An 18,952-nucleotide genomic window follows, 5' to 3' on the forward strand; every position below is an offset into this window, starting at 1 on the left:
AACAGACAAGCAGGGCTCAGGGCTCAGATCAGACGTTTTGTTGTTGTTGGTTTTTGTTTTTGTTTTTTTTCTTTTTTCCCTTTTGTACAAACATGTCTCAGTCCAAAAAAAAAAAAAAAAGATGAAAAAAAAAGAGCTAGTTGTCTGGCTCCCAAGACACATAAAGCTGCTGAGGACAGTGAGTCACAAGCATCATTGCTGGGAGGAAGGGCAGCCCGTCCTTGCTCCTCTTGGCTCACACCTGTTGACCAGGGAAGGGGTTCCCATCCTTTCCCTGTGGAACTCTCAATAAGCTCATGGTTTCATGAAGGGTCATCTTGGTTCCTAAGGAGAAAAAGGTGTGTGGAATAGGGGTTTGGGAGGGGGAACCTGCTATGTTGTGACAGGCCATGCACAGGAAGGGATCAGCCTTCTAATCTATGGCATACCCAGGCTCCACTATCATGTGTCATTATGCCCTCACCTCTTAGACCCTCTCTTTGTGATGTCCTCTGCAAGCCCTTTACTACTTTTCTGTCTCCCTCCGGCCTACCACCTCCCGCCCCAGAGCCCTCTACTCTGTTTCTTTACGAACTCTGGTTCCCACCTCTCGACGTTTCTGTCCTGGCCTCTGGCTCTGGCTGCGGCTCCGGCTGCGTCCAGGGCCTCGAGAGCCTCGAGATCCTCGAGAACTGCTGGAACCCCTGGAAGAATTGCTACCAGCGGTGGAGCAGGCGCTGGTGCCCTGGCCATGGCTCAGGAAGCTCGGTCTGCCATATGGGAGCCAGGCCTCTTCTGCAACATAATCCAGAAGTACAGCTGGGCCCCCAGGAGGAAGCAAACTGTCACTACTTGCCCACTGGCCACCCTGTGCACTCTCCCAGCTCTGGGTAATGATGAGGGATGGGCACTAGGTTCTGACAGGTTGAGGATCTAACACATGACCCTGATATGACAGGGGTTCAAAAACATGTGGGGAGCTCATGCCTGTAGAGAGCTTAGGGAAGGGAGGCCAGACCCTACTTTTTCCTCATCCTCAGCTTCAGTCCTGGAGGGGAAAAATCTTGGGAACTTTTGAGAGACAGAGTGAAAGACAAAAGCCAGCATCAGGGTTGACTACATGCATTAAACCAGTTGAAGGCGACACATGTGCTGGGGACCACTGGGACTTCTGCAAGCTTCCAGCCCCCTCCTGATGACCTGGCTCTCCTTACCATCTGTGTGGGGCCCACGCTGGGCCCCTAGAGGCACTGCCTGCACCACTCTTCTCTCCCTGATGCTGCTGTGGTCTCGCTCTAGGGAAGACATGCTGCCTGCTGTTCTCAGACCCAGGGGCCAGTTTGTCTCTTCCTCTGGTGGTGGCAAGGGTGGTGGGGGCAAGTCTGGAGAGAAACCTGTTTTCAGTCTCCTCCTTCTTCTGGCACTAAGACTCTCCCTCCCCCACTGGGAAGCAAGTAAACCTAAGGTTTGGTGTCACCTGCTCCATTCCTCTTGGTTTCCTGTCTGCTCTCTCTACTAACTGTCACCATCTCCCAAGCCCAGGGCTCCCCTCACCCCCAGGACTGTGCTCTCTTCTGTAGGGAGGAGCCTTGGGTTTCTTCCGGATTCGGGCGCGGTGTCCATGGAGTGGGGGAGTCATCTCTCCAGTCACCTGGTGAGCTCTCCCTGTAGTAGTAAGAGACAAAAAAGGGGGCAGATCTGGGAAGGCAGTGAGAAAGGGGGTGGAAGGCAAAGAGAAAACAAGCTTGGGGCGTGGGGAGTCCAGTGCAGTGGTAGCGAGTTGAATGTCAGCAGACTCACCTGGAGCACTGCAGCCTGTACTAGGGACAGGACTGGGGGTGGGGTGATAGGAGACCATGGGGACAGCACTCGGGCCAGCAGGCCTATCTTCGTGGCCACTCAGAGTGGGCTGGGATACGCTGAGAGGAGAACTTGGCCCAAGGGGCACCCTCCTGCAATGACATAAGACCTCAGCATTTGTTGTGTTGTATGTTCATGCCCAACACTCAGATAGGCAACATATGATCTGTCCCCCACAAGGCCTCAAACTAGTGAAGCATGAGGACATCCATGATTGCATGCAATGCCTTGGAGGTTTGCAGACCCACTCCAAAGAAAGGTAGCCTGAAAGATGAGTGAGAAGTTCTGTTAGATGGAGTCTCCCTTCCCACATCACGCTTTCACTTGGACACAGCCATGAGACCTCTGTACCCTCTTCACCCATCCATCCATCCATCCATCCATCCACCCATTCAGCCACAGAATAAATATATGCTGAGGGCCCATCATATACAGGGTATTCTAGACCTCCTTACCTGGGCACCTGATGGAGATGGGGGATGTCAGTAGGGGGCTGGGGAGGATCAGGAGGTGAGGGGGTAAGAGTGGCTGTGGACTGCTCTCCATAAGAAGAGGTAGGAGAGGGAGTTTCCCCTTGGGGTGGAGCCACCAGGCAGGCTCCACTGGAGCTTGACTCAATCAAGCGGTTTTTCTCAGGCATTGGTGGGCACCACTCCTCCCGGTCTGAGCTAAGGCAGATGAGACATGAAGGACTGAGTAGCTTTATCATGTCTTCCTCTGGAAGCCTCTCTGCCCACTCTGCCCTGTGCTCTAGTCTTGGGCTTCTCCACATTCGAGGGTCATGTGCTGCTGGCAGTATCCTTACCTGCCCTTCAGCTCTCCCTCAGGCCCCTCTGGACAGCTTAGTTCACAGGAAGGGGGAGGTGGTGGCAGGGCTTCTGGCCAGCTCAACGAGGGCATCTGTACAGGTTTGCCCAGAAGCTTCCCTTTGCCTCCCCTGGCTCCTGAGGAGAGGAGATAGGGAGCACACCAGGTGCATGCAGGAAAGAGGCAGAGATGAGTCAGCGTGTCAGAAGGAAGTGACAAGCCAGGTGCCAGAGCATGTAGGATAATGTGGCTTGGACTAAAACGGAAAGGTTAAGAATTGGAGTCATACCACTGTCCCTCTCGCTCCATTCTGGAGGTGCATACTGGCTCCAGGTGCTCGGCTCTCCAGAAGAATGTTGAGGAAACCCTCCATGGAAGGTCTGCAGCTCTTCCCCTACTGGGTCAATGGTGCTGTAGACAGGACCCTCACCAGAGGCATTAGCACCCCGTGCAGTCTGAGCCAAGTACAAGGAGATTCCCGCCTCTGGGGAGGAGAATGAGCGAGGCCCAGGAGAGGAGGCAGACACACAAACACAGGGGAACAAAGGAAAATGGAAGGCAGAAGGAGATTCTGTGGGATCAACCTCCTGCCCTACCCCAAGTCTGACATGTCAAACCAAGGCAAAGGTTAAGCTCTGATGGCTGTTCTGTAACTCAAGCCCAAGGTCCATTCCCTAGTCCCCCAAGGACTAACCAACCTCAGGAAGACCAGGGTTCCTCAGATCCCTTCAGTGTGCCCAGGAAGCTGACAAGGGAGAAGTGGGGGTGGGGGAGAACTGAGTCTTGGGGGATAGGGGTAGGTGTACTCTTAAGGGAATTAGAGCTCCTCACCATTGTAGTATCTATCATCTGGGTCAGGATTGCTGGGGCAGCAGCTTCCCCGGGGTTCCTGTGCTGAGGGACTTCGAGATGGGTGAGGCCAGGAGTCTGCCAGCCATGGGTAGGCAGCAGGGCCAAGGCCCACAGGTGGCCTAAGGGGGAGCAGGTGAATATTGGGAATGGGGAGCCAAAAGAAGCCAGCAAAGGGAGGAAGATGGCAGAGATCAAGAGTCATAGGACACAAATGATGGTTAGGGGTAGGAACTGAGAGAGGCTGAGCATGGAGAGGTGGTCAGGCCTGGAGTGGAAGGGGCACTCTATCTGTAGAAACAATTATCGTTAGAAAGGTCACAAGAATTACCTGGAACTGGATCCAGAAAGGCCCTCAGAGTGTGGGAAGGACACTGAGGAAGATGAAGGGGGGAAGCGGTAAGAGAAGAGCTGGTACTGGGGTTCTGAACCCCACAGAGTAGAGACGCTTACCTGCAGGTGTGTAGGCAAAGGAGGCTTCAGAAAAGGAACCCGGAAAAAGAAGAGGGGAAATGAGGTGAGTGGTCAGGAACCCCATTTGTTTGTCAACTCCTTGGTCCTGGTTCCATATCTAATCATGTTGCACATGAAACCAATTTTATACTAATGTCTTAGAATGGGACTCAGGTCTGCATTTTTTTTTCCTTTTGAGACAGGATAGTATGTAACCCAGACTGGCCTTGAACTCCCTATGTAGCCAAGAATAGCCTTGAACTACTGATCCTCCTTCTTGCTTGGGGCTAGGGAGATAGGTGAGTGCCACCACATCCAGCTTCATTCTCACTTTTTTTTCTCTCTCTCTAAAGCTTTCCTAAGTGATTCCTACATGTAACCAAACTTGGAAATCTCTGACCTCAACCCCAGAGATTTTGTCATCTCTCCAGAGATTGCTTAGGGCGTAGATCTTAGAGCCGGCCAGTCTAGACAAAGAGTCACATAGGCCCTGCAACTTGAACCGTTCTTTCCTGTTTACTGAGGACGAGCTGCGAAGCCTGTGTCCCAGTGTGAAACCTAACTCCTTCATCCAAATTCAGGTCCTCCTCACTCTGGACCCGCCCTCTCACTTCCCAGCCGACTTTCCGCTCTTTGCTCCCCGGGGACCCACCTCAGACCCCGCCCACCTGCTCCGAGGAGGCCCCACTTCCCCAGGAGCCCCGCCCACGTAGCCACCTCGTGCCCAGAGGCGTGGCTCTCACCGGTGTAGTGACTGAGCTCTTTGCGTTGCTTCTGGCGCCTGTAGAGGACAGCGCAGAGCCCAAGCAGCAGCGCCCCGCAGGCCGCGCTGCTGCCAGCCAGGAAGGCGGGCTCCCGCAGCACCCTAGCCAGCCGGTCCGCCAACCCCTCGCTGACCTCGGGCCCGGGCTCCGCTGCCGGAGGGGATGCTGTGGGGTCAGAGAGATGAAAGGAGAGGAACCCAAAATCCAGGGGGCTCGGAAGGCGCCATTCCGGACCCGTAAACCCAATTACCGCAGTGTGTTCCCCCAAAAGTTACTTTTTTATTACTTTTAGTTTTTTATTGTCTAATTTTATTTTCTTAATTGTTTGAGACAAGAGCTTACTGTAGCCTTGGCTGGCCTGGAGCTCGCTATGTAGACCAGGCTGGCCTCGAATTCATCTGCCTCTGCCTCCCAAGTGAGGGGGTTAAAGGAAAGCTCTGCTACTCTTGGTTCCCCCAAGTTCTCTAGCCCTGCTCACCCAGGCCCACCACCAGACTCACGCAGCTGCACTAGCACTGGGGCACTGGCCACGCCCACGCCAGCGCTGGTAGCTGCCGCCACCTGGGTTCGGTAGCGCTGGCCCAGCAGCAGTCCCCGGAACATGACAGAGCGTGCCCAGCCTGCTGCAGATCGATTGAGATGGAAGCGGCTTTCGTTACCCAGGCACCAGACCTAGGGAGACCCGGATAGGAGTGTAGTCAGGAATTGGAGTTAGGCCCCACGGAGAAACTGACGCTCCAGTTAGGGAAAACTTGGGCCTGGAGACAATGCTTTGAACCCCTTTGCTCTCTCCGAAACTCTTCCCGGACCCAAAGCCAGCCCTGTGGGAATCTCCACCATAACTTCAGGCCCTATGTCTCACCTCCCCCACCCACACCAGCAGCCTGCAACCCAATCACCCAATCTCCAGTCCAACTCTGTACCTGGTATTCAGTGATGACCCCATTTTGCTGGGAGGGAAGCGGAGGCTCCCAGGATACAGTGATACTGCTGTTGCCATCACCCCCCAAGGCCACAACCACTCCCTGAGGGGGGCCACTGGGGGCTAGCCCAGGGTGGAGCATGGTAAGAAGGACATAGATAGTCATTGCAAGCTGCCCCAGGCTTCACTCTCCCTGCTCTTTCACGAGTGAACAGAAAGGCAGCCTCCCTTCCCACCCAGACACCTTGCTTTTCCAATCTCCCTCCTCTCCAGTCTAGACATCACTCTGCTGGCATCCTTACCCTCCTCAGGAATGCTCTTGGTCACAGAAGGGCTTTCAGCCCCCAGCCCCTCCTGGCCTTGGGCTTGCACCTTGATCTGGATTTGGGCCCCTGGGGGGAGTCCTCTCAGCACAGTACTTTGCTTGTGTGGATTCTGTAGGTCCAGTACTGTCCAGCTTCCCTGGTCAAAGCCTGCAATCCTCCAAGACACACGGAACCCTTGCACCAGCTGGACTGGACCATCCACCTGTAGGAAACAGGACAAAGTGTGTAAAAGGCCCAGAGGAGGCTGGAGCCATACAGAACCCCAGGCCCAGCCCATACTTCATTGTACTTCATTCCTTCTGCCTTCCCCAGCCACACTCCTCCTACTCACACTCCTTCTCAGATGCCCTTGTGTCCCCTGTTGTCACCCCCACCTTTAACCACATCCCTACGCCACACTCACAGTCCAGGACACCTGCAGAGTTCTGGGCCCAAGGACTATGGGCTCCTGCATTCGCACAGTCACTTCGGCTAGTCCTCTCTGGCCTCTCCACGGGTCTTCCACTGGCCTAGATAGGCTGCTGTCTGCTGACCAAAGAGCCCAGTCAGCAGGGGCCACCAAAGGTAAGACATTCATACTAAGGCCATGTGTATGGTCCATCCCTGCCTGGCTCCCAGACTGTAAGGCAATGCAGCACAGCACAACTGAATCAGGGGAATCTTTTACAGAGAGGTAATCTGGGGAAGCAGCTGATGTGAATGTCTTTTCTGTGCATTCTTTAAAAGCCCCAACTCCTTGTCTCTAATAGGCACCCGAGTCCCCCAAGTCCCTTTTAGTCTTAACTAAATCTGTACTACATACAGTTAAAAGGCTCAGTGGTGAGGGGACTACCAAAATGAATGACTATCACACTTCCTCATCTCCCTCTCCCTCCTTCCTTTCTTGGGCCCTTCATGAGAGACACATGAGTTCCTGTCATAGCCCGGGCCATCAGTGTAAACCTGGCCTACCAAAAGAAAATCCCGTGGACTGCCACCATTCTGTGGTTTGGATGGGGTGGCATGGGGGGGGTTTCTCTTTGTTATTACTCATTTCATACCCACACCCATAAGGCCTCTGGCCTTACCCTGGGTTTGAACAGGCTCAGAGACAGGGCTGGGCTCGCTGAGGCCCCAGGCTCCAACAGCTCGCACCAGGAACAGGTAGATGGTGTTGGGCTGCAGGCCACTGATGGTGTGTGTTTCCAGCTGCACCCCGTCTGCCACTGTCCGCCAGGTGTTGCCAGCCGCTTGGCTAAGCAGGAATGAGATGAAAGGACTTTAGGTCTAAGGCAGGAATCCTCAACTTGTCTACTCAATCTCACCCATTCTGTGTAGTACCATACCATACTGCATCCTTACCTTAGGATAGAGGGGGTCTAGAGAATCATTCTTCCCCAAATAGCAAAGGCCCTAAGGAAATAGCATCCCCTCTTTTTAATTATCCAGCTTTATATTAAAAAAAAAAATTGTCTCCATGGGCCTGGAGAGATGGCTCTGTTGGTAAAATGCCTGCTGAGTAAGCATGAGGACCTGAGTCCAGATCCCGTGGACTCATAAACCCCTGGTGTGGTAGCATGCATCTATAATCTTAGCACTTGTTAGGGAAGTAGGGTAGAGACAGAGAGATCCCCAGAGCCGACTCGTCAGCCCGTCTAACCAACCAGACCTAGGTTCAGAGCGGTACTTTTTGTCTCACAGACCTTGGGGGAGGTCACTTGATACTATGCTGTAGCCTCTATGTGCTACATGTACATATGTGCATTGTAAACATACATCCACAGACACACACTATTGTCTCCATACCTAAAGGCCTCTATCACATAGGAGGTAGCTGTGGCCCCAGACTGTGGATTGGGCTTCCAGGTCAAGGTGATGCTGTTCTTGGTTACCTCTGTGACTATCGGCTGAGAGGGAGGCCCTGGAGGGTTACTGGGTTCTGTGGCTGGACCTGGCGATGCTCCCCAATCTTCTGCAGCGATAGATTATCATTAGGTAGACTGAGGGGGAGGGGAAAAAGTGTGACCCGCCTTTTTCCTAGAAAAGCTGTGGAGCTCAGAGAGTGGTGATGGTTATGAGGCAACATGTACACTAACCCAGACTCACATCTGCCTCCCAGATGCTCCAGTCCATCCTCATCCCCACCAACGTGGTGAGGCATTTGAAAGATAAAATTAACCCTGGGGCTTGGGAGACGTTGACTATTTTTTTTAAAGCAAACTTGGAGAAAGCCGCTGGCAAGACTAGAGGAAAATGGACAAACTTACCTCGCTTCCTAAGCCAGCTGTTCCATGTGGCCTCTCCTATGGAGCTCTTGGCCACACAGCTGTAGAAACCCATGTCCATCTCCTGTAGGAGAAGGTAGAGTGCTGGCCCACTGGAAGTGGAGCAAGGTAGGGTGAAGGGGTGGAGAGGCAGGTAACAGAAGGATGAGGAAGATGCTGGATACTTTAGGAAGTCTGAGAGAGCAGAGAGGTAGAAATGGATTAGATGCCTAGTCGGTACTTAATAGAGTTGGAATCTGGACCAGATAGGTAGTCTCAGTAGATAGGTAGTCTCAGTTACAAGGATTCTAGGGATGGTACTCACCTGAACACTGGCAATGTATAGAGTGCCATTGTCCATTAAGCTGAACTGTGAGTCATCCCCCTGCAGCCACCTGTCATCCTTCTTCCACTGGACATTGGGCTGAGGGTTTCCAGTCACTCTGCATGGCAGCCACACAGAAGAGCCAAGTACCAGTGTCTGATTGGCTGGTCCTTGGAGGATGATGGGAGGCAGCCCATCCATGGAGGCTGGGAGAGGAAGAACTGGGTCAGGAAAGCAGCCCCTTGTCCTTCTGCCATATTTGTTTCATTGGCTCACCCCTGCCTCCTGGTCTTCCAAGAGGACTTTGATAATCATTTCTATCTCTGCCTGGGACCATTCTGCTGCTAGTTTCCAAACATCAAGGATGTCCCTCAGAACAATGCTCATTCCCTATTAGACACATTGAACACCATCCAAGGGAAACAGGTCTCTTTAAACAATCTCTTGGCAGACATGGGTTCGGCCCTTTCTTCATGGACACATACCTCCTTTTATCTCTAATAGGGCCTTGGCCAGGATACTACCAGCCACACTGACAGCCTGGCAGACATAGTAGCCAGCATCCCTGAGCTGTACTTCAGTGATGTTGAGCTGGCCTCTTGGAGAGACCAAGAAGCGTCCCATGGGCTGGAGTGACTGACTAGGGAAAAGCAGGACCTAAGACAAAACAAAGAAACAAAATACGGAGTGGACAGAATGCAGAGATCTCTAAAACCTGCTGAGAGAAACCCCAAGGTTCTAATTTGCCCTCTGCCTCCAGCTATTGCTATAACCCTGGCCAAATTAGTTTGGCCAACTCATAGAAATGATGGACATTTATTAGAAGATCTTGGGATCCATGTCCCAGCTCTGTGACTTATTGGTTGAGAAATTCTAAAGAACTAAGGCCTGGGATAAGGCAGGCAGATCACAAGTTAGAGACCAACCTTAGCTCAGAAAACGAACCACCTGGGGCCTGGAGAGATGACTCAGGGGTTAAGAGCACTGGCTGCACTTCTAAAGGACCCAGGTTCAATTCCCAGCACCCACATGGCAGCTCACAACTGTCTGTGACTCTAGTTCCAATGGATACATAACCACACATTCAGGCTAAATACCAATGCACATAAATCTTTCTTTTTCTTTTTTTTCTTTTTTTCAAGTAATCAGCAATAACTAAAATAAAACCTCTTGGTCATTATGTCTTTACCCCAGTTTCCCCAAATTTGACTCTCAGAGCTGAGGGATCAACTCAGTAGGCTGAAATAAAGAAATCATGTGAAAGTTTTATAAAATTCTGTGATAAATGTTAAATATTTACTGGCTTAGCATTTTACTTTAGATAAACATATGGAAAGGAGGGGAAATAGGTTTGGGTTTCTAGACAAACAGGTTAGGTGGAGGCTCTGACTACCTCCTCCTACTCCCTCCTGGCATCATCATTTTTATCTCCACGGGGACCTAGTTAAAATGCAGCAGTCCTGAGAAGTGGAGATGTTGGAAAATTGTGGGCATGGGTTTGGGATAGAAACCTTGTAGTTTTCCTGTAGCGTGTAGATACTCAGGTTTACTGTACCAACCCTGCAGCACAGGATCTGTTCCTCCCTTAGAGGAGGCCACTTAGGTTCTAACTTCTGTTCTTTTTGATAGTGGGATCTTGGTTTTTGTTTTGTTTTGTTTTTCATTAGGTAGAAAGGAGATGACTGTGAGCTCTCTCCCCCACCCCCTGTTGAAGGAGCTATAAACAGAGCAAGTAATCTACCCTAAGCAACTTTAATTTCTTCAATACTTGGTTTCCAGAGCAGTTTTCATGTCCAAACGTCAAGGCCCAGAGGGTGTGGAGGAAGAGAAACCTACCTGGATCTCTAGACTCTCAACACAGCCTTGGTCTATCAGAATGGGCCACTCAGCACTGTCCCGCACTAACACATTGCTGCATTATCATTGAATTTTCCAAGTGTCCAAATTCTCTATGCTTTTTTTTTTAATTGTCATCACTTTATTTACCCCTCTCAAATAACCTCCAAGAGTGTCTGAAGAGGAATCTGACAGAGAAGTTTGCAGAAAGTGGAGGGAGAGAAAGATCCAGAAGGAAAATCAGTTGGAGCTTTAGAAAGAGCTACCTACTTGACTCCCTTCCTTCTGCCAGAAGATGGCAGGTGGGGGGTTTCCTTTGGTCTCACACTGGAAAGACACGTTTTCTCCAGGAGCTGCCGTCTGGTCCTGGGGCTGAGTCACAAATTGTGGTGGGACTGGGAAGGAGAGAGAGATAAGGACAGGGGGACTGTCCAAAGCTGGCTGAATAGAGCAGGCATCCATCTCTTGCTCAGATCTGTTTGGCTCTGTCTTCTCTCTCCCTCCAGAAGTGTCTTAAGTGATCTACCCACACTCATGCTCTGTCCTCTCTCCCCATTCTCCTCCAACACCATCCCCCATATCACCCCTGCAAGCTGTCCCAGGAGGCGCCCTCACCGTGAACACTGAGGGAGCCAGAGGCCTCCACGCGGCCCACACTGTTCTCTGCCACACAGGTGTAAGTTCCCTCGTCTTCAGCACTCACTCGACCGATCCAAAGGCTGTGGTCACTCCGTATCTCATACCTGCTCCACTCCCCACCCCAAGCTGGGTTGGCCACAGCTACAGACCCCTTCCCCCTCCCCCAGGACAAACAACAGGGTCAAGATAGGCAGGGCAGGACTCAAAGGGTGCAGGAGATGGTACCCACTGTGTGAGATAAGTTCAGGCAAGGACCACTTGTTCTGGGAAACAGGTTTCTTTGTGCAGGGGCCAGGCAGGGTCTGGGGCTCTTTGAGTTCCCCTGCTGTCCGAAGGAAGGGGCTTCTCACCTGCCAGTGGGCAGCTCCCCATCATCCTTGCGCCAGCGTAGATTGGGCTGGGGGTCTCCCTGCACCTCACACAGGAAATTCACAGGGGCGTCAGCCAGGACGACCTGGTTTATTGGTCTACGCAGAAATGAGGGACGCTCTACAGAGTGGGAGCCATTGAACTGTCAGGGGTTTTGCACAGCTACTTGCTCACTAGGCTGTACACTCCCATAACTCAGTGTCTGGTGCCTACCCAGCACCACGAGTTCAGCTGCTCCACTCTCTCGTTCTCCAGCCATGTTGGAGGCCACACACACATACATGCCAGCATCACTCTTGAATGTGTGTGACATCATCAGCTTTCCTCCACGTATCTGGAGAAGAACGATGAAAACATCAGTCCTTTACAGCCATCAAAATGTGTGTGTGTGTGTGTGTGTGTGCGTGATTTACATAGTTCTCACAATAAGACAATGAAGAAAACTAATGAAGTTGACTCTTGTCAGATATAGGGTCCCTGGGGCACCATAGTGCAATCTCTCCACATGTTTTAGGGGCAAGAGGTTGAGACAGGGTTTCTCTGTCTAGCTCTGAGTGCCCTGGAACTTGCTTTGTAGACCAGTGGCCTTAAAGGAGATCTGCCTGCTTCTACCTTGGATTAGAGGTATGCACCACCACATCCGGCTCTCTCTACTTTTCTTACCTCAGTCTTTTATTCAGGAGCTTAACTTCAGACATTACCAAGACAATACCAAGACATTAGACATCATTCCCAGGTCTCAACACCCTTAGATTGGTGGCTCTCAACCTTTCTGATGCCGTGACCCTTCAATACATACAGTTTTTCATATTGTGGTGACCCCAATCATAAAAGTATTTGTTGCTACTTCATCACTGCAATTTTGCAACTGCTATGAATCAGAATGTAAATATTCTATATGCAGGATGCCTGATATGCAACCCCCAAAGGGGTCAAGGCCTTGCCTTAGATTCAAGACTTCCTTCTTTGAGACATGTCCTGGACTCATGACCTGCACGCATGTGCTCCTTAGACCCATTGCCTGCATTCATGCGCACGCACACACACACTCACAGTGATCCTTCCCTCCTCTTCCTTAAGCTTTGCATTGCCCTTCTTCCAGGACACCAAAGGCTCTGGGTGCCCCTTAGGGGGCACACATTCCATTACTGCTGGCTCCCCCACTGCTACCACCACGTTCCCAGGCGACTGCCGGAAATCATCGCGGAGGACTGAAAAAGGAGAAGGAGCCGTGCGGAGAAAGGTCAGAAGAATGAACAAGGCGGAGGGAAGGTCTGGGAGGAGGGTGGGTCATAGCCAACCAGAGTTCTGAAATACCAGGTCAAACCCATTGTCTCTTCTATGGTCAAGGTTTGGCCTTAGAGACCAAAGGTCTCTGTTGGGGGTGGGGGGGTGGGGAGGAGAGACGTTCAGTGGGCTGAGACACGCCCCCCCCCGCCCCCATTAATTCAGGCCAGCTCTTAGGCCTTCCCGCCTGCTCCAGACTCTAGAAGTATCGGAGGACGAACTCTCTCACCAGCTACTTCCAGAGAGGCGTTTCTGCTGGCGGCTGCTCCCAGGTAGTTACGAGCCACACAGGTGTAGACGCCCTCATCAGGCCGAGAGCGGCGCCCGTGCACGATGCGGGGAAAGAAGAGGGCGCCGCTGGGCAGCAGCAGGCGGTGCGCACGCGGATCCTCCCGGGCGGTGGCCACACGCGCCCCGTTCTTGTACCACTCGATGTTGGGTCGAGGCCGACCTTCAGCGCGACAGGGCAGAGTGGCCGGCTCGCCCCTGGAAACCAGCAAGTCTGGCGGCTGCTCCACGATGCGTGGCATGGCATCCTCCGACCCAGCTCTTGACCCTGGAGAAGGAGGTGGCTCAAAGTTTCCAGGCAAGACAATCGGGGCAGGGCGAGGGAAGACCAAGGCTCTGGAGAGTAAGAGCACCCTCTGCCGCGTTCATCTCCCATGCTTCCTCTGCTGGAGAGCCGGCTCCATCAGCCCTCCTGTCTCCCCTCCAGCTCCGCAGGCTGAGGTTGAGACTAAAAAGGGTTTTATTTATTTATTTTTTTCCCCTAACACAAGGCTCTCCTGGACTCCCTTTGTAGACCAGGCTGGCCTCGGACTCATAGAGAGCCTTCTGCTTCTGCCTCCCAGAGTGCTGGGATTTAAAGGCGTGCGCCACCCATGCTCAGCGTTTAGAAAAGGTTCTTAATTTGAATGCTGTGAGGCCCTATGTAAGCTCGTTGTTGTTGTGAATTTCCAGGGATCCTGTGGCGCCACAGAAATTAAACATGGTGGAAGTAGAAATGCGAGTGGTGCTGCTTTTCCTAAAGGGCACAGTTTTCAAAACCGGGGAAGAAATTCCTCTCCCTCCTTTCTCTCTTGGACCAGTTCTCTATTGCTCCTGCCTCTCTCTCGGCCCACACACCTCCGTCCTGAACCTGGTTCATCTACCGCCCTAAGTTTGGGATCCAGGTGTCATCCTCACCCCCAAATGTTCCCGTGCCCTAGCCCACGCCTCCATTTGTAATCCCACCGTCATTCCTGCTCAGGGTAGGATAGTTAAATACTGACACCGAGCTCTCAGTACACCCTTTGGAAAAGGATTTATAACCTGCTTCTCCCAGTAGGGGGCGATGCTGCCTTGCACAATCTGGTGTCCTTAATTAACCGGGGACTACTGGGCGCATCTGTTCTGCACCTCTCTCTCTCTCTCTCTCTCTCTCTCTCTCTCTCTCTCTCTCTCTCTCTCTCTCTCTCTCTCTCTCTCTCTCTCTCTCTCTCTCTCTCTCTCTCTCTCTCTCTCTCTCTCGCCCCCACCCGCCTACCCTGTTCCAAGATTTTCAGGGACCTCTTGGTTCTAAGCCCAGTGGGGGATTAGGTTTCGTTTCTTGCCCTTCCTTTTAAGAGTTCCGATGTAGAGAAAGCTGAGGCATAGTAGCGGGTGCAGACTCTGTCCTGGTGGAGTTGATCTGACTGATGGGGTAAGCTCAGTTTCTCTCCCAAGTATGGAAGAGAATAATTTTCTCAGTCTTCTCCTTTCCAGATGGAACCTCACGTGCTGCTCATGTGTCTCTCTTCTCTGTTCCATCCCAATCCTGATTTGGAAATACTCCACTGAGAGAGGTCCCTGGTGTGGCTAGAGTGTGGAGAGCCTTGGGACGCAGCTACAGACAAAGTCAATCGGAGAGACAGTCCCGGATGCTCCAGGTAACCCGGAAGCCTCGGCACCTGGACGCAAATGGCCTCTTGCTAAAGCAACACACCTGAGGCCAAGCTTGAGGAGCTGAGATGGATCACTAGGACTCACCCTGTGGTGTGGAGAGCTGCTTGTTAGGCTGCTTTGTTATGATTTCACCTGGGGAAGTAGTTTTTGAAAAAGGGTTAGGTGTTTCCACACCTTTTTCTATTTGTATTGATGTGACTTGCTTGCCTATAAATAATGAACCCTGGAATAAATCCGGGCTGCCTCAGCCAGACTGACAGCCCTCTCAAGCGGATCCCGTGTGAAGTGTGATTTGTTCTCACTCCCCACTCAGGCACTGTTTGACCCTGCCTGCAGGCTCCGGCACTAGAGCCCAGGTTTTGGCTTTGAGATGCTCTGAGTTGCAATCGTCAGACCTTGACACTTCCCAGAGGTAATAAGTTGGTCAAATTATTTAACTTCAGCCCAGTGGTGGCTCATGCCTGTAAACCCATCACTGGGGGTGTGGAGGCATTTGGAACAGTTCAAAGGCTGAATTGAGTTGCATAGGTAGTATGGGCCTCAAAACAAAAAAGAAAAACACCCAAGCCTCTAATTTTCACTTCTTTATCTGTAATGTGGGCACCCAAAACCCACAGAGGTTGTAAGCACATCAGTAAGTATGGCAAGTTTACCGTTATTTAATATCTTTCCTTCCTCGCACTTTCACATGAACGAAACCCGGGGCTCTAGTATTTCTACCCCACCCCCACTTCACAAACCTCTCGTATGCAATGAAAATGCATTTAGGTTCCCTGTTGCCAATAGTTTGCTCTATGCTGTTTTGTGATCACTGAACTATTCTTCACCCCTTCCCCCCCCCCCGACCCCCATAGCTGTGTTTTCCTAGTGGCAGTTTGTGGCTAACAACAAACACCTTTCCTACATCTTCCCTCACTGGCTGGTTAAGCTTAAATGAGAAGGCGTCTGGCGTAAGCTCTAGGTGAGGGGGACGTCACTGAAAGTAATTGCTTAACCTCTTGGGACTCCTCCAAGGGGACAGAACCCCAGCCCGCGTCAAACTCCTTCCCTATACACCACACCCTTCCGGTCCACTCTTTCTCTCTAATTCCTGCAGACACAGCTGCGGGCTCCCTTTCCCTGGAATTTCTTCCTTGTCACCCCTGGTCTCCAGGGACGCTTGACGGCAGCCTAATGAATAGCTAATGGCCATGCAAATAGGGCTCTGGGGCTCCTCCCCCGCACCTGAGTGTGAGTTCCTGTGTGTGTGTGTGTGTGTGTGTGTGTATGAGAGAGAAAGAGAATTTTAGAGCACACACCCCCCCTTCCCCTCCGCGCGCCTCCTTTTAGGTCTGCAGCAAAGGCTGAGGGTGGCCAAGGGAGTCCGGGGCCCCTACCCTAACTCCCGCAGAGGCGTCCCAGTGGGAGACGCCGGGAGGTGGCCAGCAGGGAGCGCGACCAGGCCCCTCTCCAGGCTGCCGGCGGCGCTCAGGGAGGCAGGGCTGTCTCAAGTTATTTATTAATCACTGTAATCAGCGGTAACGACCTCACGGCCGCTCTGCCAGGATGGGTCAGCTGTGAGTCTCACGGGGGACACAAACTAGGCTCCAAGTTTCCTTGGAAAGATCTCTGACTCAGTCCCTCCGCAGCAAAGCACCTACAAAATTGGGGCTTTCTCACCCTCGCTCTGGGTGAGTTTGTTGAAAACTTCAGGTCCTTGAAGTGGCGTCTGCTGCTTGGGTGGATCGCCTAGTGACCGGTTTAGCCCTGACGGGCTGGTGTCCCCTCTTCTACTCTCCCTTCTTCTGCCCTTCACAGTTCTCCCACTTGGGGTGGGGATGGTGGGTGGGGAGTAGGGGAGATGGGGAGAAAGGGACTCAGCAGCCCTCCACCAGGGGCACATACCCCAAATCAGCTGCTCCTTTGGGACCCCGTTTCCCAGGAGGGCCCTGACAGGGTCTGGAAGGGAAGGGGCGCTTCGGTCTTCCCCTCCACGCAGCTCTCTCATCCCCCGACCCCCAAATCTCAGGTCCCCGTCGGGCAGCCTCACCGTTGTTGGAGGGGTCTCCGGGAGGCACCAGGCTAGGGTGGAGCGCTGCCAGCGAGGAGTTGAAGCCGAAGAGTAGCTCGCTGGAGTTGGAGATGTCCCCGGCCAGGGAGTCCGCGAACAGGTTCATCTGCAGCAGGGTTTTGAGCAGGTAGCGCAGCATGACGCGGCCCGCCTGGGTCTTCGGCTGGGGGCCCGGAGCCCAGCCCCTGGGTCTAGGACCCGCGGGCCGGGAGCCGGGAGCCCCTCCACAGCCTCTGCGCGCTGCGGCAGCCACGGTGCCGCTGTCCTGCGGGCTCGCCCGGGTAGCGTCCGCGCTTCCGCGCGACTTGTCCTCCTTCGCTGGTTCTCCTCTCCACCCCACAGTGCCAGAATCCCCCGGGAGCCGGGCGGGCGGAAAGCAGGTGCCACTCGGATCACGCCATAATTAAGGGCTTAATCCGCCTCCCTCCGTACCCCCACCTCCGCCGGAGTGGCCACTAGCTGGGCCGCCCGGGCGCGCAAGGGACAGTCCCCGCCCCGCACTCCTCTCATCAAATGTTGTTGCTCTGAACCTGGCGGGAGAGTTTTTTTTCTCTTCAAACACCCAAGGCGAGGACTGAGCCTCTGTCAGACTCTGCCCTTCTCCCTAAATTTCTAGCAGGAACTGTCTTCTTTCTTGGATGTCAAGGAAACTGAGGCATTGGAAGAGCAGACGCAGTCGGGCTCCCAATGTCCCCGGCTTCCACTGCCTTCCAGATTTCTGGGGCTTGAGCGCAGGATGCCAGAATGAATACCTAGGAGCTAGAGGAGGAAGATCCACCTTTGGATCCCCCCTCGCACCCTTCCCCAACCCCGTGCGGGCACCGGGCTTCTCCCTAATCTACTGTGGGAATCCTAGTTTCCACGAGCCCAGGGAATACAGTGACTCGACTTGACCTGGAGTCCTGCTCCAGACGCGCCAGTCAGGAATTCCTGCCGAGTGCTCAGAACTGTGTAAAACTGGGTAAAACTGGAGGGAACTCCGGAAAGCTGCCAGGCAGCTCGCACTTCCCAGCCTAGCGCGGTGCTCTGCGCTGACATGTTTTAGGAAGTTGTTTTTTACAATTTTTGAAGAGACCGAGAGTGGGACCAAGAAGCCTGGGACAAAGGGAGCAAAGTGCAATAAACCAGGCGGATGCCAAATTGTGCACAGTTTGCTGGAACCGGATACCAGCTGGTTGTCCCTCGGGTTAGGGTGGTGTGGGATGTGCAATGAGAAAGCCAAAGCCCTAGTTCTGACTTTCCCCGGGTTCTTTTAACCTTGGAGATGTCCCAGTCCACCGTCCTTGCTCTTGCCCCTCTCCTGCACACGCTTTTCCTGCCCTGGAAATGATGTTGGATGTGAGACAGAGACCCTGGGTTTCCCATCTTGGGGTAGGTTCTGCGGACAAGGAAATGGTGGGTTTTGGATTGCTCTTAAGCCCTGGGACAACGGGGCTGCTTCTGATCACGCAGGGGACTCCGCCTGCACAGGAAGAGAGCTCAGAGGGGTGTGGGCTGCTCAGTCGAAGGTCCCAGCTGTGGTCTGTTTCCAAACCGAAAGCAGCCCAACAAGCAGAGAAGCGTGGTTCCGCTGGCAAGCGTGTCCAGAGACTCCTACAATCCGTTCCCTATCCGGACTCTGGGGCTTTTAGTGCCAGAGTCCCCTGCCCAGGACCTGACCTCAAGGCGGGACTAACTCTGGTGGCACTCAACAGCCCCATGGGAGTCAGAGCCCTGGGAGCTGATAGGCCAGTGTGTCACCTGTGGGTGCTGAACTGGGTCCCTGCATCCACTGGAGACAAAATCCAGGCAGATCTTGAGACCAGGTTAGTTTAGGGTACTAAAGAGTTAGAATTTAACATCAGACGCTTGTTGCAACACTAGACAGGAGAGCCAATTACAGCAGGAGAACCAATTACAGGACATCGCCATTCAAGACGATAGGTCTGATCCTCAGGTTCAGGATCCTAGAGACCTTTAGCTTGGCCTCCTTCTGGCGGGTCCCACAGGTTCCATCACATCAGAAGCCCAAGCAGGACAGAAACTTAACTTCGTGGCACCAGGCCCTGCTTTGGAGCTGGGAACACTGGAACCCTCCACAGCGTGCCCCATCCTAATCCCCCATTTGCTCCTGGCCGGCCTCTGGGCAAACACACCGCCCGCCCAGCGTCTAGGGGCTTGTCACCCTGTTAGCGGATTTGTTTCCGGAGATCGTACAGTTAATTGGCCCTTTATGTGGGGATCAGGGCGTGTTTGCTCTGGGTTCCCTCAGCGGAGGGCGCAGCCTAGCCCATGGGCACGGCTGCTTCCTAATCCCTGTCATCTGGATTTGGAGGCTGAA

The 18,952-nt window shown here is 53.1% G+C and overlaps 1 protein-coding gene across 1 annotated transcript; it reads right to left on the reverse strand.

The window, feature by feature from the left end:
• Nucleotides 1–39: 39 nt before the first annotated feature.
• Robo3 (roundabout guidance receptor 3) lies at nt 40–17,019 on the reverse strand. The gene is made up of 28 exons (XM_021638635.2): nt 16,612–17,019; nt 12,889–13,215; nt 12,426–12,583; nt 11,586–11,706; nt 11,354–11,492; nt 10,980–11,107; nt 10,635–10,759; nt 9,014–9,185; nt 8,529–8,734; nt 8,207–8,288; nt 7,746–7,911; nt 7,028–7,194; nt 6,364–6,485; nt 5,937–6,162; nt 5,636–5,757; nt 5,213–5,384; nt 4,692–4,877; nt 3,949–3,972; nt 3,827–3,869; nt 3,478–3,617; nt 2,936–3,130; nt 2,645–2,783; nt 2,295–2,507; nt 1,780–1,931; nt 1,534–1,644; nt 1,194–1,361; nt 587–774; nt 40–324 (listed from the first exon to the last, which is right to left on the reverse strand). The coding sequence occupies exons 1-28, from the start codon at nt 16,769–16,771 to the stop codon at nt 313–315; spliced, it is 4,164 nt and encodes a 1,387-aa protein (XP_021494310.1). The 5' UTR covers nt 16,772–17,019; the 3' UTR covers nt 40–312.
• Nucleotides 17,020–18,952: the final 1,933 nt, after the last annotated feature.

This window comes from Meriones unguiculatus, chromosome 1, assembly GCF_030254825.1.
Source record: "Meriones unguiculatus strain TT.TT164.6M chromosome 1, Bangor_MerUng_6.1, whole genome shotgun sequence".
Classification (NCBI taxonomy): Eukaryota; Metazoa; Chordata; class Mammalia; order Rodentia; family Muridae; genus Meriones; species Meriones unguiculatus.